We start from the raw sequence: 26,157 nt of genomic DNA on the forward strand, positions 1-26,157 counted from the left end.
TGAATGTTGCAGATTTCTATTCCATCCAGGAAAACTAAAGGTTTGTTGCTGTAATTGCAAGATTATATACTTTCATCGTACGATGTTCAAGTCTAATGGTCTGGACTTTTTGGTATCCAAAAACCTCATATTTCATATCAAAATGAAGCATCAAACAGTGTCCTCTAATGTTATGCCAAACCCAGCAATTCCCACGTCCAAATTATCTTCTTCTTCAACGATCGCCCTTATTTTTTCAAGTTAAAAAGATAACTCAGCGCATCACCAGAAGATTGCAAATTTCGCCGTTAAATCTGAGGTTTATTTACGGAGTATTTTGCAGCGAATAAAAAGATAAATCAGTTGCATCTCTTTTGCTATAGGTTGTTGGAGCCATCCATCTGGTGATGAATCAAACAAATGTGGAACAAAATCACAGGAAAGTGTAACTACTCTTGGCGGCATTGGGCGATAAGGCCAAGAAGGAGATGATGGATGATGGATGATGGCTTTGGTCTTTCGTCCGCATAAATATTAGTAGGAATGGTATTAGCAATTTTGAACGGTGGATTTGGGATTGACACTCTCAAGGCAATTCCGACGAAGTGCACCTCTCAAAAGAAAAAAAAATTGAAAAGTCATAAAAAAGAATTAGTAACTATAATTCCGTTTGTCTCTTTAAAAAAAACTATAATTTCGTTTGAAGTTTCAAACTACTGTATCTTAGTAAATAAATATAAAAGTACAAGGTTTTGGTAATTTTTTTTGCTAACTACTATGCTGGCTGTAGAAAACTCGAAAATCGTGTACCATTTCATCAAGGCTGTGTTTGGCGCGCCACAACTAGCTGATTATCAGCTAGCTTATTTTTTGAGCTTTTTTATGTTGTCGTGTTTGGTAAGCCAAAAAGTATCTTATAAGCTAGCTTTTTGAAAAACTACTTAGACTAGCTTTTTAGGAGCTTTTTTAAAATTGTCCAAATACATCCCTTAATTAATTGAACACATATTACTACTGTCTTTTTATGTAATTTTATACATTTCAGCTAGTTTTACCAAACATTATTTTTTATCAGCTAGCTTTTCAGCTATCAGCTAGCTTTTTATTTAACAGCTAGTTTTTCAGCTATCAGGTAGTACGCCAAACATAGCCAAACTTTTTAAATTAGGGATGTTATTCGGGCCTTATGCGTTTGTCCTAACTAGTGGAAACCCAAAACTTTTCAGCCTTGTCAGATGTGGAATGAAAATCGTGTACCATTTATTGTGTATTTATCGTTTTATTGGTTTACGTTGCAATTCTCCATTCCATTCCACGAAATAATTTTCAAACATATGATAAGAATGAAATAATTAGAAAATTCAGAAAAAATTTATAATCTGGTGACAACTTTGAATTTTGATTATGTGAATAAAAAAACCTATATCATCAATACAATAATGTAAGTGTGTTGCCTATCACTAAAAGATGGTTATGAATGCCTCCAAGTTTAGGAAATGTGATTTCAATGTCTCCTAGATAGTCCAACAGCCACCAGACCAAATTGCAACAAAGGAAACAACAGATCATTCTAAAAAAACATGAATCGATTGATTTAACCGCAAAGAAATAAAAAAAAAAGAAAAAGAAATCACATAAAAGTCCATTATCCGGGATTTCAGTTGGCCTTTCAATTTCCCTAGTTTGTCTCAAATTCTCAAGCTCAGGGGAAATACCACCATGCAGCAACTGGCAAACAAGTGAAGCAATCTGTAAATATCTTCCATAAAAGGACATTGAATCTCCTTTTACATTCGTCATAAAACCCATAAATGCGGTTGATTTTGGCATCTTCATGGTTTCCTCTTAAAAGAAACACTTTATCCGGATACCTGATCTTGTATGCAAGAAGCAGACATATGGTCTCCAAACTTTGTTTGCCTCTGTCAGCATAATCACCAAGAAAGAGGTAGCTTTCAGTGGGAGGGTAGCCACCATACTCAAAAAGCCTCAATAGGTCTAGGTATTGTCCGTGTATATCACCTACCATTAACAAAGATTGAATAACATGAGCTACATTAGGAAATTATATAAGTAATTTTAGTAGTATATGTATATAATCAGTTTTTTATTTTATTTTATTTTATTTTATTTTTATTTTATGATCAATGAGGTGAGAATATGAGCAAACACAAAACCCCCAAACCAAATAGTTCAAACAACGGCACCAATTCACCATGATAATCATCATTAAAACTAAACCAACCCCAAATCAGATCAAATACAAAGAATTCCTTTAGTAATTCGATCATTAGGGCACCCCAATAGAACTCAAAATTACATAGAACATGGGCAGAAATCCATCATACACATCTGCAATTGAGCGTCATAATTACGAAACGTGGCGGAGAGAGGAAAACGTCTCAGTAAGAAAATTGCCCGACTTGAAAACAACGTCAGGTCCAAAAGATTACTGACGGCGGTATATCAGAGTCTCCGTCGGCTGACCTGCTCTGCGTCGCCTCCACGTCGGCAACCTCGCACCTGCATCACATCGACACCTTTTGGGTTACATTGTGATCCAAATCCCGAGGAAGCATCGGGGTGAATGGATTTGAAAGACGATAGAGATAAGGCTGAAAGGAGTCGGTCGCTACAAACACTCGTTAGGAGCTCGCTAAGCACGCTATACACCACCCCGTAGCGCATGTTAGGAAGCTCGCTACCGGTGAGTCGCTAGGTGTATAGCGAGAGGAGAGAGAGAGTTTGGCTTGCTGTGATTGGTGCTTCTAATCGGATCCCATTTCATATTTGACAAATTCATAAAAAAATCTCTCCGATTTTAACAGTTGGGAGGTGTGGAAGCTTCAACTTTTGTTGCTAAGATTTTCGTTAAACTTACTGTGTGCGCTTAACAGAGAATTGGGGAAGAAGATAATGAATTTACATATTTTGCCCCCAAAGTTTCAATAGCTTGTTATTTTTTGTCCTAAAGTTTAAGCGACTTGATATTTTTGTCCAAAAACAGAAACGTTTTTATTTAGTATTATGTTTTAAATTAGTGTAGCCTTTTTTAATTTAAATACTAAGTGTTTTTATTTAAAAAAATAGAATTTAAAGCAATATTAAATGTTTATGTATTAAAAAAATATAATTTAATTAAATTTGAAAAAGAAAAAAAAAATGAATGTTAGGAGTGTTACCACTCCCTTTGAAATGCTAAGAATTAGGTGTTAAGACAAAAAAAAAATGATGTGGCACTCAAAAAATTGACATGGCAAGGTGCTAAAAGTGTTACCACTCCCTTTAGCCTAAGGTGAGAATTAAAGCAGAGACGATACCATTGGAAGGGAACGACAACGACATACAACAAAGCAAGCGAAATCGGGTCTAAATCAGCCGCCGACCACCGAAAGTAGAAATTTTTCGTGTCGCTCCCTTTCACCAGCCTACACCCACCACAATCGGCACCCAAAACAACCACTCTTTGCAAATCAAGCAGAAAGAATACATAAACCCTAGAAAAAGAAAGAAACAGAACTACTACAATGGCATAGCAGAATATGGAAAATTTGAAAAGTGGAATCGATTAGGAATCTTACCTCGGAGGTGTAATTACGCAGGTAGACACAACAGAAACCGAAAACCGCGAATCTTCGGTTGTTGGTTTTCTTGGTGAGGCGAAGTCCAAGAGGAGGTGGTGGAGGACGAAGATTATCAACTGTTATGGTGAAACCGACGAAGAGCACCGTCAACGTGTATCGAATACTCGTTGGAGGCAAGAGATGGAGAGGTTTGTGGAAGAATGGATGAAGCCATGAAGCGGTGACTTATCTGGGGCAGCGAAAGGGTGTAAAGCCGCAGGCTTACAAGGGAGGGACTAAAGTGCACAATTTGGAAAGTGATGTGGTCAAAGTCTGAAGCTCAAAAACAATAGTTCTTCCTCTCATTGATATATATATATATATATATATATATATATATATATATATATATATATATATATATATATATATATATATATATATATATAGAAGTAGGTTCATGCGAAAACATAAATATCTTGCGAAAACGCAAAAACAGATTTTATCTTATAAAAATCAAACACATGTACTATAAAAAATAAATTTATTAGCACTAAATTAAAGATAATAAGTTTACATTGGATTGTGTTATGATAATATAGGTTTAAAAACGTTTTTAATAATTACTTTTTTTTTCACGTCCTTAACCATTTTTAAATTCACTTTTTCATAATAAAAATGTCAAAAATCATACTTTGCTAATATTAAACAATTTCTCATCTATTATTGATTATCATCATGTATTTCAAAGTTTGGATGAATTATTGTCCAAAATATAATGTTGAGGTGACACAATCTCATAGGTTTTTCTTGTTTTCGCGTTTTCGCAAATTATTTGTATTTACGCATGAACCCTCCCTTATATATATATATATATATATATATATATATATATAGTGTTAGGTTCATGTGAGACCACTAGATTTTGTGAGACGGGGAGACCAAATCTTGACCACTCATCTTGAATAATCAAAGGCTGATATTAATTTAGATTAAACCATAAAATAGGCGGTGGCATTTTTGTAAATTAATGGAACTTTGGGATTAGATCAAGACATGGAGGGGCAGGTATGGAATTTTGCATTCTTTTTCGTTCAGCACACAAAAACACCCGGTATTCTTCCTAAAAACCCTAGATACGAACACTAAAACCCATTTGATACAAATCTCGATCATCGACATCTTCTGCTTCCTTCAAAAATTTGTTTCAGATTAATCATAAAATCGGATCAAGTTCTCGAGCATCAACATTCCTGAATCAAACGAAATCGAAGCTTGGTTTTACAATAAATGGGTCATTCAGAATCGGATTCAGATTTTACATCTAGAGTTAATCCAGGTGACGTATAATACTATAATTTCTTCTTGATTTTATATCTGTGAGTGATTTTGAGTTAAAATATTCTAATTTCTTCTCGTTAAAACCCTAAAAATCGATTACGATTCACTATCATTTTGATTTTCAATGTTCTGATTCATATTCTGATGTTGAATCGTGATTACATTTTGCTTTCATCGATTCAAAGTTCGTTCATGATTAAACTTTGTTTCCAATCTCTCAATAAAAACACAAAGAAATTGATTCTGATTCTTATCCTAAAAACTACGATTTCATTCAACCAAATCAAATCTCGGGTACACCAATTTGAAGATCTTTTTTCTAATAGAGCATTAATCGTGGCTCATTTTGCTAAAATTGATTCTAATTCTAGCTCTGGTTTGTGTGATGATCCGTTAGAAGTAGTCCATTCTCAATCAAAGGCTTCAGATCTAAGTTTTCATACAAAAAACTTCCCCTGGTGACTTAAAAGATCCAGAACATGAGGAAATTACATCTATTGCAGGTATTTTAGATTTCAATAATTGATAAATAAGGTTTTATCTCCTTGTAATGTCTTAATAATATTGGATTTGCTTATTTGATGAATTATAAATTTGATTTTAGAAGTAGATTTGTTGATTAATGACATGACCTGGTACTAAATCTGTATAATATGGGTTGATATGTTAGTATTCCAAATGTTCTTATATGATTCTGATTTGTATATGATTTTGATTTATATTAATCAATGGATTATCACTTTAATTTTTTTATTTGGTATTTAATTGAATCTCTTGTATGTTGTAAAGATTTAGAATGTTACTAATATTTGATGTTTGTAGTTAATTTAAGTTAGTTAGTTTCATATTCATCACAACAAAACTCTAAAATGATCACAAAAATGGCTTATTCTACACAATCATATTCTGATTATATACATGATGAATCTCCACTTTGCAAAACATGAACTTTTATAATTCCACTAAAGTCTATATATTCTGGAATGTTTTTATGTGATATTCTAAATCTTATATGAAGTATAATGTATGTTTTAGTCGAATACTATGTATATTTTGGATTGCTATTTATTTTATATATTCTTGATTGTTATTATGCTAAATTTTAACTATTCTAATTATTATAATGTATGTTCTAGTAAAATATTTTAGATATTCTGAAATGTTATTACATGGTATCTTGTTAGTCTATGAATTGAAATGTGTGTTTTAATATAAAATTATATATATTATGATTGCTATTATGTGTTTTTGTAAAAATTCGAAACCCTAGAAAACAGAATCGCCAAGCTCAATTTTCATCTATTTCTGAATCAACACGTTTTTCGTGATTATAATTTGTTTCAGATTTCATCACGATAAACACTAAACCGGTCATAAAAATGCTTCATTCTATCAATTCATATTCGTATTATACACCTGATCATTCTCCAATTCACAAAACATGTATTGATTTTTTCTATATTTCGACTATAACTTGGTAATAAAATTATTCCGATTTACGTAGTTAGGGTTTATGATATAGTTATTTTGATTTATAAATCAACAACAATTCACACATTTGTATTCTACATGCTCTTGAGTTATCCTTGATTTTGATTCTGATTATTCAACGATTATGATTTATGAAAGATTTTTTATGAAATTTTGTACACTAGCTACATTTAACAATTAATTTATAACATCATATAATTTTTTTTCTAGATTTTTTTTACAGGTGTTTGGACTATAATTTAATCTGATATGTTATTGTTATTTTGCTTATTAGTTGATATTCTAGAAAAAAGTTTAATAAGTTGATGTTTCATAAGTTGATATTCTCGGTATTCTGATATGATTTCATATGTCAGTTCATAACTTTATTTTATTATATGATATAGTGTTTTATAACATTGAAGTCTAATTGTTTACGATTTCTTTAGAGTTTATGATATAGGTTTGTTGTATATAGGTTTTGCTATGAATTTTAGAATTATCTAAGATGTTATAAGTGTCTGAACTATAATATAATCTTAGATGTTATTGCTATTTTGTTGCTTATTTGGATATTGAAGAAAAGTTTAATAATCTGATGTTTCATAAGTTTATATTCTAGCTATTATAATATGACGTCATATGTTACTTCATAACTTTATTTCATTAGATGATATAGTGTTTTATAACATTGAAGTCTAACTGTTTTTGAATTCTTTTACATTTATGATGTAGTTTTATTGTCGACAGGCTTAGCTATGAATTTCAGATTTTCAGAAAATTCAATACCAAAAAGTTGAGGATAAATGATTCAAAGAAAGTTCTCAAACAAAGTAACATTATGATTTCAGTGAGGACCATATGTGAGTTATTTCAGGTATTATGTTAATTATTTATCTTCTGGTATAAATTTAGTAAAAAGGTTTTTTCAATTTTGATACTCTACGTATTCTTATTAGTATAATCTAAGTTCAACTGTTATTGTATTATTTAATTGGAAGATGTAGTACAAATAGAGTGATATGGGTTTTGCTATCTAAATATTCTGATTTTGTCTAAACTGCTTGATTTGAACGTTTTCGTGAACTAATGTGTAATATTCAGAGAGCATTTGATATACTATGCAGTTATGTAAAATATTTTAAAATTATATGTCATATTCTAATTTCAGACATTTTGATTTTTGTTGGAAACAACTTTCTTTCAAACTTCTTATTAAGTAATATGTAATATATTATTTTAGACATCTTAATTTTGTTGAAATAACTTGTTTTGAACATTTTTGTTAAGTAATGTGTAATATATGATTTTAAACAAAATGCATTTAGTTGGAAACAACATGTTTAGAACATTTTTAAAAATTTATTGTTTATATCCTACTTTATTGTTTTAACAAAAATATGGTTTATTTTTTTGATGCAGATAAGATAACGAAATCACCAAATCAAGGGAAAATGAGTTTTTATCCTAAAGAAAAGAATGTACGACAACGTCTATAAAAATCTGTAGTTCATGGTGTCTCGTCAGATAGCTCATCAAGTGATCAAATAATAGTTATGGTTTGAATGTTTGAAGATTGATGAATATTTAATAAAACAATATTGTGGTTGAACAATAGTTATGTTTTAAATGATAATACATGTAATTTTGTAGTTTATGTCGTGTAATGGTAGTAATATCTTTCACATATTAGACGAGTTTAAAATTAAAGTCTCTATGTAAAATATTTCATCAGAATAATATTGTATGTTTTATGTTATAATAAGTATATGTATAATATTCTAATAGAATAATTTTATGTGTTGTTGTTATCGTCAATTGATGTTTATGTCTTTTTTAGAATTTAAGTCACTATTCAAGGTAAATTTTATAAGTAGAGTGTATGATGTTTAAAATCATTAGAATGTTGTAGTTTATGATGTATGATGTTTATAGTCTAATAAAATAAAGTTATAGGTTTTTATAATCTATATGTAGAATATTTTAATAGAATAATATTATGTGACATTCTAAGTTATATGCAAGATATTTTAATACAACAATGTATAATTAAATTTTGGCTTTTTAATACTCAATGATATGATATTAATCTAACTATTCAAAATATTCAATATTTTTATAATGTGTTGTTAATATTTAATATTATGAAGTTATTTGTAATATTATGAAATTTAAGCGTACTATTCTAAAATTATGTTGTAATGTGTACAATTAACTTACATTATGTAAGATTCTAATATTATATGAAATATTATGTAATACTCTGAATTTACAATTTATAGTGTTATAGGAATATATAGAATAGTCTATATAAAAAAATTTATTTATAGAAAAGAAAAGTTTATAATGTTAATGTGTAATAATATGAAAGATTTGTAATATGATGTAATATTATATTATAATATGAAATATTCTAATTCAAACCATCATTCCCTTCGAGTGTGTAGGAAACCAAATAATATGTAGGAACCTAGACTAATAAACTTTTTAAACGAATAAGAAACATGTAAGTTTATAAAATGAAATGAATACTTTTAGGATAAATATCAAACTTTTCTTTGGAAGTTGAAACGTATTCTAAAAACCTCATAGATTAAAAACCAAATTTCAAGTTTGTATTATAAAAAATATATCACAAGGTTACAGTATTTACTAATATGTTGTTAATTGATACGTAATATTATGAAATTGTATGGAATATTCTGATATTAAAGTGTAATATTCTAAATTGTGTTATAACATATAAAATGAACTTATATTACATAAGATTCTAATGTTATATTTAATATTCTGAATAGATATACCATTCTAACAAAATAATTTAATTAAGTTGTCTATATTCAAGTCACAACTTAATATTCTTATAGAATAATGCTATAAGATGTTTGTATATGTAGAACATTCTAAATAGAATGTAACACTAAATGATTATATGAACATCAAATATCGAACTAGAATATAACAATATATATGTAAGAAAATTAAAATAATGTACAGTTTATTTGTAAATACCAATGTAAAAGTAAAAACTTAAGAATATAGTGTTATCGTTTTATTCAATTACCTCAAATACATCACTTGAATCCAAACAAAAAAAATATAAGCAAATTTACAACATCCCACTACATTGAATGAGACACTCCAGGAAATTATTATTGAGCCACATTCTCTACAGTTCCATTCAAGACTTACCTAAAAAGTTGTAATGATAGAAAACATGAAAGTTTTATCTAATTTCATAACTGTATGTACCACTTTACACTGTGAAAGGGGTGAAAGGGGTTTGATGGGTATTAGGATATATATCTGCTGCAATAACAATGTTTAAAGTTGCATAAATGTAGAGAACAATTTCATCAAGAAAGAAATAAAGAGAGTGCAGGGAGTAAATTAAACCAACATCCTCATTACAGATTTCGATTCTAAAGATGAACCAAGTCCTCATCATCCATCAACTTCTTAGCCACTTTAACTCTTTATGGACCAAGCACCATTGAAACTAACATGTCAATATGCTTCTTGAAGTTCTCATCATTAATTAATGGTGGCAAGATATGGATGATATGCTTCTTCCAACATATGCACTGAACATTTGCATTGATGACAGTATGTCCTTCAATCACTGACAAAAAGAAGTACACCAGTCATCACTAAGTTAAGAAAAATCAGCTTGGAAGTTGGGGTCAATATCATTAAATAGTAACAAAGTTTAAGGGTGGGAAGGAAAGAGTGATATATCAGACTCTACATCACACTCTTTATTCATTTAGGACTTTCATCAAACAGGTAGAGTGCGTGTATAATGTAAGATAATTGGCTCAAGAACAATAATAGTTATGTACATATCTCATTGATTTTATAGAATGAGCTTAAAATAACACGAAGATACGTTATTTTTGCTTGCTTATCTTCATTTAAAATGTGCTCGAATGCACAAAAAAACCAAAAGCTTGAAATTGATAATCGATGGCTGAAATCAAATACTTGAAATGGTAATAGATTTAAGATGAAGTTAAATTGATAAAACACCTGATTTGATAGTAAACTCGAACCATCAATCTGATGGAAATTGATATCAGTTGATGATTAATTACCAATGTTGATGAATGGCTAAAAATCGTTGATCTGAAAGCGATGAAAACTCAGGGGAATAAAACTCAAACCTTGATCAATTGATGAAATCATGATGTAGAGTAAAAAGCACAGCTTGAAAGATCGTTAGCAATTGTTGAAGATGAAGATTAGCATAAATCGACCGAACACTTGAACTTCTACCTTGGATGAAATTGATGATCACAGAGCTAAAATCGATAAAAATCTTGTAATGAATTGTTGATGTCGATAGATGAACATAAACCTCAATCACCCAAATCAAAGAAAATAAAAGATTGATTAGCGTGAATCGAAGTTGAAGGAATGTTGATCGATTGTTGTGAATTGGTAGAAAGAATCAAAGCAGCTGGGTTTTGTGATAACGTGAAGATAACAGATGATCTAAAATTTAACATAGTGACTAATCTACCCCTAATTAGCTAATCTTTTAGATTAATTAGTGTTAATCACGTTTTCTTATGAGCCACAAGATCGGTTTTGATCAAATGCTCAGATTTGGTCCCCATGTCTCACAAAATATAGGTGGTCTCAAATGAACATCTATATATATATATATATATATATATATATATATATAAAAGTAGGTTCATGTAAAAAATACAAATATATATATATATATATATATATATATATATATATATATATATATATATAAAAGTAGGTTCATGTAAAAAAATACAAATATATTGTGAAAATAAAGACAACCTATTACAAAATAACACGTGTACATTAGAGTTAAAACATTATACAAATTAATAGGTTTATACAAAAGGGCAATATGGTAATTGAGATGTAGAGTAAGTTTTAAACAGTTCACCATCATCTTCCATTTTATATTAATACTATAATTCACACACTATGTCTCTTTCTATAAACCCTTTTCCGACTCTTGAGAAACCTAATAGAATAGGCTGTCGGATGCCATCACATCTCCCGCAGTATTTGCCGCCACGGTCATCGAAGTCGCCATGCGGTTAACCACCAGCGTTGAATCAACATTGTCGTTGATCATTTCCTCATCCCGCCACCGGTGACACCACCATATGTGTACATTAACGCGCGCCACCGCCACTGAGACAATCACCCCACCATAGATTCTCCTCGACTGCAACTAGACCGCACCACCACCACACAAAATCAGTAGTGTAGGTCACCATCTATCCTTGATCTAGTTTCTCCACTTAAAACCATTATTGACGCTTTATTTCTTCGTCTCTCCCTGTATGTATTTTTTTCTATCTGTTATCTACACATTTACCAACCGGCCATCAAGTGACCGCCGCTCGCCACCTTCGTCCTAGCCATCTCCACCCACCACCGCCGTCCAAGCCACAACTGGTGAGAAATTGATGACAAATGGGTCAGTTTTTTTTTTTTTTGCTTAATATCCATGTAGGGTTCGTATAAAGATCAATTTTATTTGCGGGTTTGAATTTGTGAATCGATATCTATTGCTAAAATATTAGTTTTTTTTTTGCTTAATCTCCATCTCCCTTTCGACACCTATATCTCACTAGCGGTTGGATCTTTTAGCTTTCCCAATTCACCGGTATTGATCCCTTCAGACACAACCTCTTCGGTCAAATGAATATCGTCTCTTCCCCAATGAAGGTATCAAAAGTTTTGGTTCTTGGCTATCAACTACAGGTAAGGTCTTTTTCTCAATGTATTTTTGTTTTTTTCTTAAATGGTTTTACTGATTATCTCTTTGTGTCTTTGATTTTAGGGTTCGTTTGGTTCTTGTGTTGAGTACATTTGTTGATTTCTTCAATGATATTCATACCAATAAGTATTTCATTTGTAGTTTTTTGAATTTAATGGTGCATCAATAACTAACTTTTTTATGAATTTGTTAATGTTTGTAGTTGTGCGACTACTTAATCATGAGAGCTTTCTGTATATGGTAAATTAGGACTTGTCAATATATAATGCTTGAGAGAATGTCTTTTTATGTGGGTGATTTTGATGCATATAAACTAAAGCATTAAAAAGTTTGCATCTTTTTTACGTATTTACCCTTAGTTTTTCCCACTTTTGAAGATCCAAGTTTGCTACCAACTCAAACATTGTTGATGTTACCACCTTGAAGATTACTAGAATAGTCACTGAAGATCCAAAGTTGATCGTGTTGTATCATTGTTTGTGTAAGAGGGATATGTTGTTAGTTCCTATTGTCTAGATTGTACTTGGGTAGTCATTTGCTAGTTTTTATTTAATAAAATTCTTTTTCTTTCAAAAGAACTTTGAATATGCACATCCTAGTGATATACTCATATGTCCATTTTTGCTAAAAGTTCTTATAGTTACATGTTAAAAAGCACAACGCTCTAGTCAACTTGCCATTTTTTTTTTCCAATCTGGTTATTTTTCTGAATTAAAGTACTCAAATTTTGGACATTCGTATGTGTTCGGTATATATTATATTCTATAAGCATAGGGGCATATTTAAATCTCTTCGCCCCTGGCAAAAAAAAACCATAGGACCAGCCATACCGTCGCTCGTCACCGTTATCCAAGTTATCGCTACTGCAACACCGCCGTCCCTGCCACTACTGGTGAGAAATTTATGACAAAATGGGTAAGTTCATTCGTATTCATGTAGAAATCTGTTTTTGACGTTTTACACCCGGAGATATTGGGATTTTTCTCAAAAGGAAATTTGTGGGTTGGTGCTCATTTGGACATGTTTAGCCCTAAATACATTTGACTACACTTAAATGAATTGTTAATGTAATAAGAGATTGTTTTTTAGTCATGTCGGTTGATGCGTCTTCTTTTTCCGGTAAGGGCATTTTAACCTTGGAGAGTTTGGTTATTGCAAAATGGATTCAGCTTGTAAAGTGGAAAAAACAAAGGAAGTAATTAAAGCAGCCAAAGCTTCCGTGGGTAGCAAGGTAGGTTTATGTTTGTTGTTTTTTGTGGTTATAACTATTAATACGGTATCCCAATCTATTCTCTTTTCAGGTCAAGATTTGTCACCAGTTGACTTGAGTAATGTCAAGATGTTTGCACAACGGGTGAAGGGCCTTGCTGAATAAAGAGAGAACTATCTTGTTGCTAAAATGAGTGACGTAACACCAAATTTGGCTGCTTTAATTGATGAAGTTGACAAGTTGTTGGTGCTCGTTTGATATCGCATGTTGGAAGCCTCACAAATCTTGCAAAATGCCCTTCTTCTACCCTTCAAATCCCTGGTGTTGTCCCTTTTCAGTTCCCATATTTATACAACTACCAAAATTTTTATCTACAAACAGTTAGATATTAATCTCGAGCTTGTTGTTCTGATTTTAAGGCTTTGAAAACAAAAGGGAACACACCAAAATATGGAATTATTTTCCATTCATCTTTTATTGGTCGTGCATTTGCAAAAAACAAAGTTCGAATGGCCCCTTTTTTGGCTAACAAGTGTTCAGTTGCTTCTCGAGTTGATTGCTTCTAAGGTTAGTGTATGAATTTTTTTGAAGTTATGTTTTTGGTTAATCTTTATTAAAGTTTGTAAATTTTAATGACACCACATAGAGTGAGTGCCACCACTTCTTTTGGAGATAAGCTTCGTGAGCAAATGGAGGAGCGACTTGATTTTTATGACAAAGGAGTTGCACCTTGTAACATTAAGGTGATGAAGGCTGCTATGGAGAATGCTCTAATCAAGGTATATTCATTATATAAATACACCCTCAAACTAATGTGAGAAATATTAACGTATTTTTATTGATTTATTGCCTCTAACTGCATAAATGGATGTTGAAAATGGTCATGAACAATCATCAAAGAAAAGCAAGAAAAATAAGTTGAAATATAATGGAGAAACAATGCCAAATGACAAAGAGAACAACATTGTTACAAATGAAGATGTTGCTCCTGAAAACAAATCAGGAAAAAAGAAAAAGAAGAGGATATGAAGTGGCATGCAAGCAGGATGCAAAACTTGTGAACTTAACAAACATGTCAACAAGAGGATATGAAATGGCACATAGGGCTTGGGTTGCGTGACCACCCCATATTTTGTTATATTTTATTATGACACCGTTATATTTTTAAGTTTGTTTATTTATTAAATCAATTCCAGTAGAATACATATATAAATGTTTGGATATGTAATAGTAAAAACACAAATCTGCATATATGCATTTCATTAATTTTTCAAACATCCAATTTTTTTGGAAAATGGAATGTTAATAATTTTCAATTAATTTCTTTTTGAAAAATATGTTTCTTTAATAAATTCATAAATTTGCAATTTTATTTTGAAACTTTTAAGTTTTCTTTATTAAAAAAAAACACGTTTCTTTTAGAAAACAAAATTTTGATATTAGACAAAAAATAGAAAAATTGAAATTATTAAAGCTTATTTTTAATAGTTTGTGGAGTGGTTATTTAATGTATATATTCGTGGAAGTTGTCTATTTAGGTAGTTTTGCGATTGTGAAACTGAAACAAAACAGTTAGTTGCTTAAATTACATATATAACCTTATAGCATATACGTAATGTTTAATAATTAAAAGAAAATAAGAATGATGTGTAAAATTGTAATTGGTTCTTTGCATTTTCGCAAGATATATGTATTTTGACATGAGCCTTCCCCAAAATATATATATATATATATATATATATATATATATATATATATATATATATATGGGTAAAAGGAATATGTGGCTGGATGCTTGAGTATAGAACCTATAATACTACACCGTTTTAATGCAAATTCTATAAAATCTCTCACCTCGTTTACGCTTTTTTTTCTTTATCGTGAAATATATTCGTGTTGACCTTTTTGAAAAAAAATCTATCAAATCGCCGACCCTTTTTTTTGCTTTACCTTCCAATTTATGCACAGACACAGACCTTAGACTACGTTAAACCCAAATAAAAAATATGTAATTCTTAAATGTTGTAATTCGTTTTCAGTTTCACCACCACATATCAAAAATTGATAAATTTTGTTTGCTAATTATAATTATTAATTGTAGTATACAATGAAACAAAAAAATATCTACAGTAATTTAGTAGTTCAATGCGATATGTGATGTAGAGGGTTTAAGGTGCGTGTTTTAGAAAATAGATTCTTTTATTTAATTCTTTGCATTTCAATCAAACTTTATTAAAACGTGAGATGAAGAGATTTTATAGAATATGCATTAAAATGAAATAGTATTAGAAGTTCTATACCTAAGCTTCCATACCTAACAGCCACATATTATATATATATATATATATATATATATATATATATATATATATATATATATATATATATATATATATAGAGGTTATTTTGTTTCTTATATTTATTGTGTGCTAGAATGCACCAATAGAAATTTAGTAAAAATTAAATAATTATTTAATTAAATCAATATAGATATTAAATGATTTCCATAATTATATGTATATTAAATGATATCCATAATTATAATTCTTTTTTTATGGAAATTAATTAAATCCGTCATCAAATGGCTTCTAGCCTAGCGGTATCAGGTGGTGCTCTCCCTTCTTGAGGTTGAAGGTTCAAGTCCCGTCGTGGACATAGGTGGATTTAGGTGTTAGTTTAGGAGTAGTTATATATTATATTTGCCGGTTCAAAAAAAACAAATAAATAAATAAATAAATCCGTCATTAATCTCAGCAATAACATTCTTTTAAAATGAATCCGCATCTAGGTTTTTATATATGAGTTCGTATTTTGTTTCAAGACTCACTCACTTAAAATACAATAAAATTGCATAAATCCGTCTACTAGAATACACTCTCATTCTGCTGGAATACACTCTCATTCTTCTAGATATGAATTCATTCGGAAAGAATATTATTGTTGACATTAATGACAAATTTAATTAGTTTCCATAAAAATGATTTATAAGTACGGATAGCATTTAATATACATATAATTAATACTAAATTCCTATTGGTGCATTCTAACACACAATAGATGTGAGAAACATTTGAAGCTACCTCTCTCTCTCTCTCTCTCTATATATATATATATATATATATATATATATATATATATATATATATATATATATATATATATATATATATATATATATAGAGAGAGAGAGAGAGAGAAAGAGAGATAGGTTCAAATGTTGATCCACATATATTGTGTGGATGTAGGGATCATTCTAGACCAAATAATTCAAAAATAATTCATTAATTAAATAAGATATTATTCCTAATCAAATCCCTTGTTTTTAGCCTAATTATAGATAGAATTTTAATTTGTATTCATTATCCTTTAACCTATATATAATCTCTGTACGTCTGACTTCATGTATATCATTCTCATTTGTTTTTTTTCTTTGAAATTGGAATGAAGCATCTGAACAATAATCAAGAGCAGGTACAAACGAATTACAGTTTGTGTTTATATAATTAACAAATTCGATACAATATGTGTTAGTATCATATTTTTTTCAGCAACAACCAAACAACGATTTCAATGTTCAAATGGATCCTCCTCCGACGAATTCAAGTAGGATTGAACAGTTCAATCGAAAAAGAAGATGTTCGATTTGTAATAAGTTGGTGAATCATGACACGCGAAATTGCCTATTTGCCAGAAAATCAACCTAGAGCTTTAGTTGTTTTGGAGTTTATGTTTCAATAAAAATAAGTTTTCGCTTATATGTATGGGTTGATTCTATCAAAGAAGCTTTAGGTATTTTCATTATGTAATTCAAATAAATACATACATTATTTGATGTATGGGTACATTTTATTATATTAATTGGTGTTTTTGTAGTCTATATAATGAGCAATATCGTTTTTGTTTGGATGTTACACAAGTATGTTTGAATTATTCAACAATGTAAACTTAAATGTTCAATAATATTGTAAATGTGATAATGCAATGTGAAGCTGTATGAATATATACTTTGCGATTCTGAAAGAAAAGGAAAACAGATTTATAGTCTTACCATTTGTATATTGCCGTTTTAGAATATTTATAATTTAAATCATTTACAGAATTCATATACGTATTTAATAAAATGAAAATGTTGCTGCAATTCTGCCAGAGTTATGGGCTTATAAGGATAACAAAACTCATAAGTTCAATAGTACTCTGAAAGAAAAGTGAAACAAAATTATATTATTGGCATTAGTATAATGTTGTTTATAAGGTTTTTATCATGTAAATTGTTTATAACAGTCAGATATTTAGTTGCTAAAATACAAATGTTGTAGAAATTCTGTCAGAATTCCGGGTCATTACCATAATTTTTTTACATGATGTCACACCCCCAAACCAAGGATTGCGGAAACGTCCGGGGGTGGGATGACTTCATGTACAGTATCATAACAACGAGTATAATAGTGACCAAAGCAAACACAACCATCATAAATATAATTGAAAAAGTTACACCATAATATGAGTTACATGTTTCAAAATCAATTACATTATGATGACAAAAATGTATTATTTGACGTCTTTGCATCCCATCCTCAAAAGCAGCTGGTTACCTGTTTTACTGATTTCCTGAGAATACAAATAGTTTTGAAAGAGTGTCAACAATTAAGTTGGTTGAGTTCATAAGCTTTTTATGTATAGTTGAAATCCTTTCTTTGTAAAAGTAGTGTTTGTTCCAGAAAAATCCAATATTTTCCTTCTTAAAATGAGATGTAGTCATAATACTCAAAGACCAAAATGTACAAGTATTTTCCCTACTATTAGTAGTATATGCAAGTTTAAATAGACATAAAATCGTTTAAATGAGAGAAATCCCCGTAAATCGTATGTTTTGTTAATACCCCATGTGAGTTATTATAACCATGTTATGACCCGGTCGGCCTTGCATACGACGTTCTTCAGGCGTCAGAATGTTTATGACATTTGTCACCCTAGACCTGCCGGTCTAGCTGTTGCATGCAGCTAAGGTGTGGGTTTGTCAGACCCAATATAGATCTATACACAACTATCACGCTCTCCCTACAAGAGACTCTGGTTATAATTACAGGACTTTAAATGCGCTACTTGATAAGTATCATGAAGCGAATGTCTCACAAATTTATTCATTAACAGATTTATGTAAAGTGAACTGAAAACCCCTTTTTGTAGAAATGAAACCTTTGGTAGTGAGTTTGTAGTGTAAATGAAACATAAACCATACCTATTATAGTTTATCATAAATGTTTGTAGTGTAAATGAAACATAAACTATACCTATTATAGTTTATCATAAATGTTTGTAGTATTAGTAATTCCTTGTATATGATGTATACCATTTTTACTAAGGTAAATGACATGAAATATAAACATGTATTTATATAATAGTACACACCTTGCTCAGCAAGTTACAAGGTGTAAATGAAATCGTTAACTATTTTTCTAGTTTTAACTTTTCTATTCCTGTTCATAGAAAAATTATAGAAAAATCATCGAAAGTCAAAATCAGAATCCGTAAACTCTGAGAGTTTATAAAATGTGTCTATTTTGTTCATAATTTTTATTATGATTTTTAGTGACCTCTAACTTGTGTGAAAATGTTCAACTTCACAGACTGGTCCGAAATTTTTTCTGAAATGATAGGCAGTTTTGTAAAAATCGCCATAAATTGTAGAAAAATCGTATGAACTTGTTCAAGTAGTCCTTAGAAAGATATGAACCTGAACTACTTGCCTCTTGTACAGTTTTGAAAACTAAAAAGATTAAGATGTTCAAAACAGTCCGTGAATGGAACTAAACTTTCCTGTTGAAAGCTGATGTTTGAGTTTAGTTAAGTTTTTGTTGTTATGGCTTGTATTCCCCCCCTAAAACTTGAAGAAAACATGAAAATGTAGGGGTATGAACTCACCTTGAGTGATTCCCTGAGATGGATGTTGAAGGAAAGAGGTTTCCAAGTCAAGAACACTTGGAGAAAGATTGAAGATTTGAAGTTCCTAAGAACAAATATGATGATATTTGCATAAGAATTCCATGATTTGAGTGAAGGAGTGTAGAATATTCAAGAGTAGGATGAAGATACTTACCAAGAGTGGATGAGAATCTCAAGAAATTTTGAGGGATGTGAGTGAGAGAGAAGAGTATGTTGTGGGTGAGGAAAGTAAAGCTTGGAGATGAAGGGAAAAGATCTCTAGTGTTTGTTATAAGATTAGGACAAAATGAAACTTGTTGGGGAAGGGTGAGAGGTACAATGAGTTGACTAGGGCTGATGTGAATAGTGACATAAAACATGAATAGTGACCTGAAGGTGTCATAAAGTTGTCATGCTTGGGAAAAGTCAAAAAGTACATTTGTGTACTTGAACTTATCTTAAACACTAGTAAGGTTTTATATCTTAGAAATATCTAAGATATGGATAAATTATGATTTTAGAGGGTTGGAAATAATAAAATATGGATTTATATGAAAATCTCACGTTAAAATCATGAAAAACGGGCTTAAAACGTGAAAGTGGTCGAAACCGGGAAGAAAGAAGTGAACCTGCGAGGGTTCGGTTGGTGCGAGGTTCGGTCCATGAAGCTTAGAACCGAAGGTAGGTTCGGTCCGAGAGGTCTCGCAAGCGAAATGAACCGAGGACCAAAGGTTCGGTCCTTAAGCAGTTTCGGTCCTTAGAAGAGGTTCGGTCCTTAAAGTAGCTTCGGTCCTTAAGGTAGCTTCGGTTCTAAGAGGTTCGGCTCTTAAGAGGTTCGGTTCTAAGAGTTTCGGTTCTTAAGAGGTTCGGTTCTAAATGGCTGTTTTTCAAATAAACTTCCCGTTTTGAGTGGTTTTTTTACTAAGTTAAGGGTCGGGATGTCCCGCGTGTTTATAAAAAGTTAAAAGAGAGATTTGGGAGAGATTTGGGATAGAGAGAGAGATAGAGTGAAAGAGATTGAGAGAGAATTTGTTTGTGACCTTTGTTAGTGTTTAGCCTCGTAGTGCAAGGTTTGTAAACCCCGTTAAGCCTCGTTATGAATATTATACGCCCCCGAAGGGTATGTAATAGTGTTTTATCGAGTTGTTACACCACTTATCCTGATTAGGGCTTAGATTTCCCGAATATATGAAAACTCTAAGTGATAATTTGTATTAAGATAGGGAGTTTTACAACAGTTAAACATATAGTAAGTTCTACCATACAAACACTAACTGAGTTTACTAGTTTGACCCGTTGACTTTATTTGATTTTGGCTTGACCAGAAATTGTCGGTTGTCACACATGAGTAAATTATTTTTGATTTCAGATCACCATTCAGTTTTAGATAATATATTAAATTTTTAGAACATAATGTCAAGGAGCAAAGTTACCACATCTAAAACTAATTAACAAAATATTCTCATAAAACAAGATATTATCAATTATAAATGATATATTTAAAAAAAATAAATTGAAATCATAAAATCATTATTAACTTAATAGCCCCTGATATCACGTGTTATCAGTTACACCGATTTGGATTGTTTGCTCTTTGAAATTCCTATTGATCAAGTCGATTTTATTCATTTTTCTATTCTTTCTACAGATCGGTGTATGTTATCATATTCATTCTAATGGAGGAGAAAGTACTTTCAGTTGATGAACAAGTAATTCCTATAAATTATGAAGAACAACAAGAAGAGTTTGAATTTTCTGAGTATGATACACTTGACAATGTAAATTTGCAGATTGTTGATACTAGTAACATCAATGATTGTGAGTTTTTTTGTTATTTATGAAGTAACTCATTTTTCATAATGTGTTCTGTAACAAACATTTAAATGTCAATTTTGAATTTGTTTCTTGTAAGGCGGTTATTCATATGCCAACCTTGGTTCTGACACACTTTACAACGACAGATTGTCAATTGATGAAAGTAGTAAATCTAATAAAGGTGATTCTTTTAATTATTTAATGTTCCCAATACCAATAGAATTTAACTCTATATATTTTACTTTCATTCCTTTTGTTAGCAGAATTTGAAGATGCAGAAATCGACAATTACTCATCTGATGATGATGATATAGCACAGAATACCGATCTACTACGTGGTAACATAGATTTTAACCCAATAATTTGACTGTATACATATTTATGATTTATTACTTTCAGAACAATCAGCTGCTGATCATGATTACGTTTCACATGGTGGCTCACTGTATTGGACTCCCGAAGTATCTGATCATTTAAGCCAAAGATCAAATCAGTATATGATTCATATGCTGATGCTGTTAGAATGTATAGAAACTATGCATTAGAAGCTGGATTTGATGTGAGACTTGGGACTCTTAGAACATCAACGTTGTGTGTTATTATGAAAAGACATTTATTCTACAACCGTGAAGGCAAGCCCAACACTGGTAAAGTGGATACTTTGGACATTCAACACAATAAGCCTAAAAGAAGAAAAGATTCATTCAGGGTAGATTGCAAAGCAAAGATTGTTTTAAAGATAATACCTGGCACTGTAAAGTATGTGGTTCATAATTTTACCGAGAAACATTCTCACGCTTTGTTTAGTAAGGAAACTATTCACTTATCACGTGCCAAGAGAAAACTTGATTATGCACAGGAAAGTTTTATTCACAACATGTCCAAACAAAACATTGGTGCGACAAAAGCACATAAATTTTATACTGGCATAACTGGTTTTCATTCTGATCGAGGCTTGGTTTCTGACTTCAAAAATAGTACGAGAAATCTTAATTATTTCATAGGTGGGTGGGATTCCAAATTTCTTGTTGACAAAATGAACGAAAGGAAAAAATATGTCCCAAACTTTACTTTTCAGTATAGAGTTGTCGACAAGAAGCTAAATACATTTTTTTGGGCGGATGAGACAGCTAAGTTTAACTATAATGCTTTTGGGGATGTTGTATCACTTGATGCCACGTTCAACACAAATAGGTATGTTATTATTATTTTTTCTTAATTTATCTTCACTAAAACATGTAGTTAATTTTCATTTATATAAAACATATTTTCTATACAGGTATAACATGGTTTTTGTTTCACTCACTGGTATAGATAACCATAAAAAATGTGTAACATTTGGTGCTGGTCTGTTGAGTAAAGAAGACTATGACTCTTATTCTTGGCTGGTTAAGGCGTTCTTGAAGATATTTACAAAACCACCTATATTGATACTATCAGATCAGGATCCAACATTGACCAAAGCTATTAAAGAATTTATTCCAACGACACAACACAGACTTTGCATGTGGCTTATAACTAAAAAGTTACCAAAAAAGGTACAATTTAATTCTCATACTCGTATAATAATTATATAACCATACCAATTACATCAGAATCATACCAGTTCATAAAGAATTGGCATTCTTCCATCACAATAAAAATTGAATACAGACTATATCCTGCATATCATTACCTTACAAAGAAATTCTTATTGATACTAACACATCCATGTATTTTAAATAGATATCAATTGAAATTTCTACCAATCCAGAGTTCTGTAATCGTTTCCATGGTTTAATATGGAATTCTAAAATTGAACCACAAGCATTTGAGGCTGGTTGGGAATGTTTGTTGAGGGATTTCAATATTACAAATAACAAGTGGTTGAATGCTACGTACGGGTTGCGTAGATTATGGATCCCAACATTTTTCACGGACATACCAATGTCTGGTCTTATGCGAACTACATCATTGTCCGAAAGCCAAAATTGGTCATTTCAAAACAATACCCTTTCTGATTTGTATCTTGTCATTTTTATGATGTCTTTTGAGACTAATTTGGAACGACAAAGACATAATCAGATTTTCAATGATTTTAAGACTTCCAACACTTTTCCTAAAATAATCAAACATCTTCCATACGAAGTTCATGCATCCAAAGTGTACACCCATACCATTTTTTACGAAGTTCACGAAGAGATTTTAAAATATGAGGAAACCTGTTTCCAAAAGTGTGTGTCATCTGAAGATGGTGTTGACACAATTACTATATTGGAGAAAAAAAACATTATCACTAGGCAAACTAAAAAAGAAATAGGTAATGAAACAGTGCAGGAATATCATTACGACAGAATTCTCAAGGATACTGAATTCAAGGTACATATACTTTATTATTTTATAATAGTTCAGTTCATTGAAGTGAAATTTAATGACATCATCTCATTTTTCATATTCCATTTTTTACAGGTTACACATTCAACAGTAGAAGATACCTTTGTGTGCAGTTGCATGAATTTCGAACATGTTGGCCTTTTGTGTAGACACAATTTTTGTGTTTTTAAATATTACAGTCGTGTTGAAATTCCATCACAGTACATATTGAAACGTTGGAGAAGGGATGTTATTCTAACAGAATTACTTAAAAGGCGATTCTCTGACTCCGGATATGACTTACATACCGACAAGTATGCCATTGAAATTTTTTCAATTGTTGATAATTGTGTATCAAGCTTGAGTCATGATCCTGAAAAGTTACAAGCATGTCTCGATGATCATCATAAGTTGAAGAAAAAATATATAGACGATTGTCCATCAAATGAACTTCCCACCAGAGACACCTACTATAAGAACCTTTTAAAAGTCACTATTCCTGATGTGGTGGACATTGAGAATCCATCAGATATTCGGACAAAGGTTCTGGCAGTAGAGGGAAAATATTGAAATCTAAGAAAGAAATGCTTCAACTTCAAGGATTGAAACCCAAGAGATTGTGTGCATCATGTCAACAGATGGTTAATCATGACAAGCGAAATTGTCCTCTTAAGAATAAAGATAACTAGTTTGCAATGACTTTATTTTATTCTTAATTTCTTGTTTTTTTGCTTAATAAACTATTGTTTAAATGTTTTTTTGCTTAACATAACACTAATTTTTTCATATTTCAAATGTTTTTTATTCATTTTACATTCGTTTAGAATTATGTATACGTTTTCAGTTAAAGAACAAATTACCATCATTTTAATAGAATACAATTTAGATTTAATATAACATTTATGCCAATATAACATTTGTACCAAAGTCTGATGTCTACTATAAACTAGCAAAGACTGATGCCTATATTAAATATAAAATCCAACGTAACTCGATTTTAGATCATTCTAATAGAAAACAAAGTACACTTTATATTGAATACCAAGTTAACATCTTTCGTTTTTTCATCATTCTATTAAAATACACATACTAACCATTTCGATACACCAAAAGATGATGCCTACTCCAAACTACCAAACTTTGATGCCAAGTACACCAAAGCCAGATGCCTACTATAACGAGGTGTAACGCCCCGTTCCTAGTATGTACTTTAAGCTATTATATTTCCTTTTTGTAAAAGCTACTCGACGAGTCTGTAGCCCTAACTCGTTGAGTAGATGCCAGTCAACGCGCGGATCTTAATGAGGCGACTCGACGAGTCATTATTCCCGAATCGGCGAGTAGGCCAAGCTGGATGAAACCCTAATCTTTAGGGTTTGCACCCTATTTAAGCATCCTTATGCGCCCCCATACCAGCCTCCATCACTTCCAGAGCATAAATCCCGAAACCCTAATCGTCCATAAGTGGAATTGAGCTTTCTTTGACATTTTGAGTGTTACTTGGTGCATCTTGAAGCTAGAGGAAGAAGTAGAAGGTAGAAGACTCAAGGGAGAAGGAGTAGATTCAGAATATACACCTTATTTTCCATCCTTTCTGGTAATCAAGCTTCCAACTTGATCTTCTTTCTCTTAGATCTATTTGTCCCCATATTATGAAGGTTTTGGCTCAAAACCTTGGTCCTTGGTGTTGGAACGTCCTAAGTGGTTCATATCTCAGATCTAGACACCTTTGAGCTCCTGGAGCTCAAGGTGGTCACCTTTATTCAGTCATGATTCCATTTTATGCAATTAGCCTTCATTATTAGCTAAGTTTTGGTGTTTTAGCTTCATGACACCATGCATGCATGTAAAGTTAGCAACTTTACGTGTAATGCTAGCCTTAGGAGTCCAGATCCATGAGTTGGAGGCATTCGAATGGGTTAAAACCGTCTGAATGGATATGTCACAAGGAGGACTCGGCGAGTCGTTCATGGACTCAGCGAGTCGGGTCACGAACTCTAACTTCCCCTGATAGTGAGTTGAATCAGTGAGTAGAGGAGGTAACTCGGTGAATTGAACAGGACTAGGACTCAGAGATTGAGGGAATCGACGAGTCATGGAGTGACTCGGCGAGTCGAGTCGCGAGTTGTAGAGTTTGTGAGTTCGAGAACTCGGCGAGTCAATAGGCTGACTTGGTGAGTAGAGTCAACCTAGAAGTTTGACTCTGACCAGGACCTTGACTTTAAACAGGGGTAAAATGGTCATTCTACCCTAAGAAGGATTACTAGATTTTGATTAAGTGTTGTTATGAATTGATAGTCGGGAAGTCGCCGGAGCAGCACACAGTGAGTTCCTCACTCGAGTTTCAGCAGTCAGTCATACGAGGTGAGTTTCCCTTCAGTAGGAACGGGTCTAAGGCACCAATGCCGGCCCGTTTAGTCGTGTAGTATACCGGGGATAGCCCGATGCAGTTATATGATTCCGGACTTCGGTCCGATGCCGGGTCAGTCCCGATAAGTAGATATATATATATATATATATATATATATATATATATGCTTGATGTCTTTGTGATTCATGCATGTTTGTGTTATGTGTAGTATACCGGGCAAGCCCGATGTAGTATATGTGATTATGTTATATGTTTATGTTACATCCAGTTTATTCCTGATTTCGGTTAGATGTCGGGCTGGGCCCGATACAGTGGGTGGGGCCCAAATTATTCCAGACTTCGGTCCGATGCTGGGCGG

The 26,157-nt window shown here is 31.6% G+C and overlaps 1 protein-coding gene and 1 long non-coding RNA gene across 3 annotated transcripts; one reads left to right on the forward strand and one right to left on the reverse strand.

Moving 5' to 3' along the window:
• Positions 1-1,467: 1,467 nt before the first annotated feature.
• LOC145109936 (uncharacterized) lies at positions 1,468-2,850 on the reverse strand. Of its 2 annotated transcripts, none has more exons than XR_013709344.1 (2): positions 2,328-2,850; positions 1,468-2,001 (listed from the first exon to the last, which is right to left on the reverse strand). It is a non-coding gene; the product is annotated as an uncharacterized LOC145109936 (long non-coding RNA). The 2 variants fall into 2 exon arrangements; XR_013709345.1 differs by having other exon boundaries at positions 2,300-2,850.
• An 18,087-nt stretch (positions 2,851-20,937) lies between these two features.
• On the forward strand, positions 20,938-23,998 carry LOC145104822 (protein FAR1-RELATED SEQUENCE 5-like). Its single transcript, XM_079041995.1, has 8 exons — positions 20,938-21,079; positions 21,174-21,257; positions 21,340-21,414; positions 21,476-21,521; positions 21,599-22,270; positions 22,356-22,614; positions 22,802-23,434; positions 23,525-23,998. The coding sequence occupies exons 1-8, from the start codon at positions 20,938-20,940 to the stop codon at positions 23,996-23,998; spliced, it is 2,385 nt and encodes a 794-aa protein (XP_078898121.1).
• Positions 23,999-26,157: the final 2,159 nt, after the last annotated feature.

Source organism: Lactuca virosa, chromosome 4, assembly GCF_052849685.1.
Source record: "Lactuca virosa cultivar CGN04683 chromosome 4, Lactuca_virosa_CGN04683_v6, whole genome shotgun sequence".
Classification (NCBI taxonomy): Eukaryota; Viridiplantae; Streptophyta; class Magnoliopsida; order Asterales; family Asteraceae; genus Lactuca; species Lactuca virosa.

Coding starts and splice junctions, on each gene's coding strand:
- LOC145104822 (XM_079041995.1), top strand. CDS start 20,938: ATGGAGGAGAAAGTACTTTCAGTTGATGAACAAGTAATTCCTATAAAT. Junction 21,258..21,339: donor AAGTAGTAAATCTAATAAAG/GTGATTCTTTTA, acceptor TTTTGTTAGCAG/AATTTGAAGATGCAGAAATC. Junction 21,522..21,598: donor GTTTCACATGGTGGCTCACT/GTATTGGACTCC, acceptor TGATGCTGTTAG/AATGTATAGAAACTATGCAT.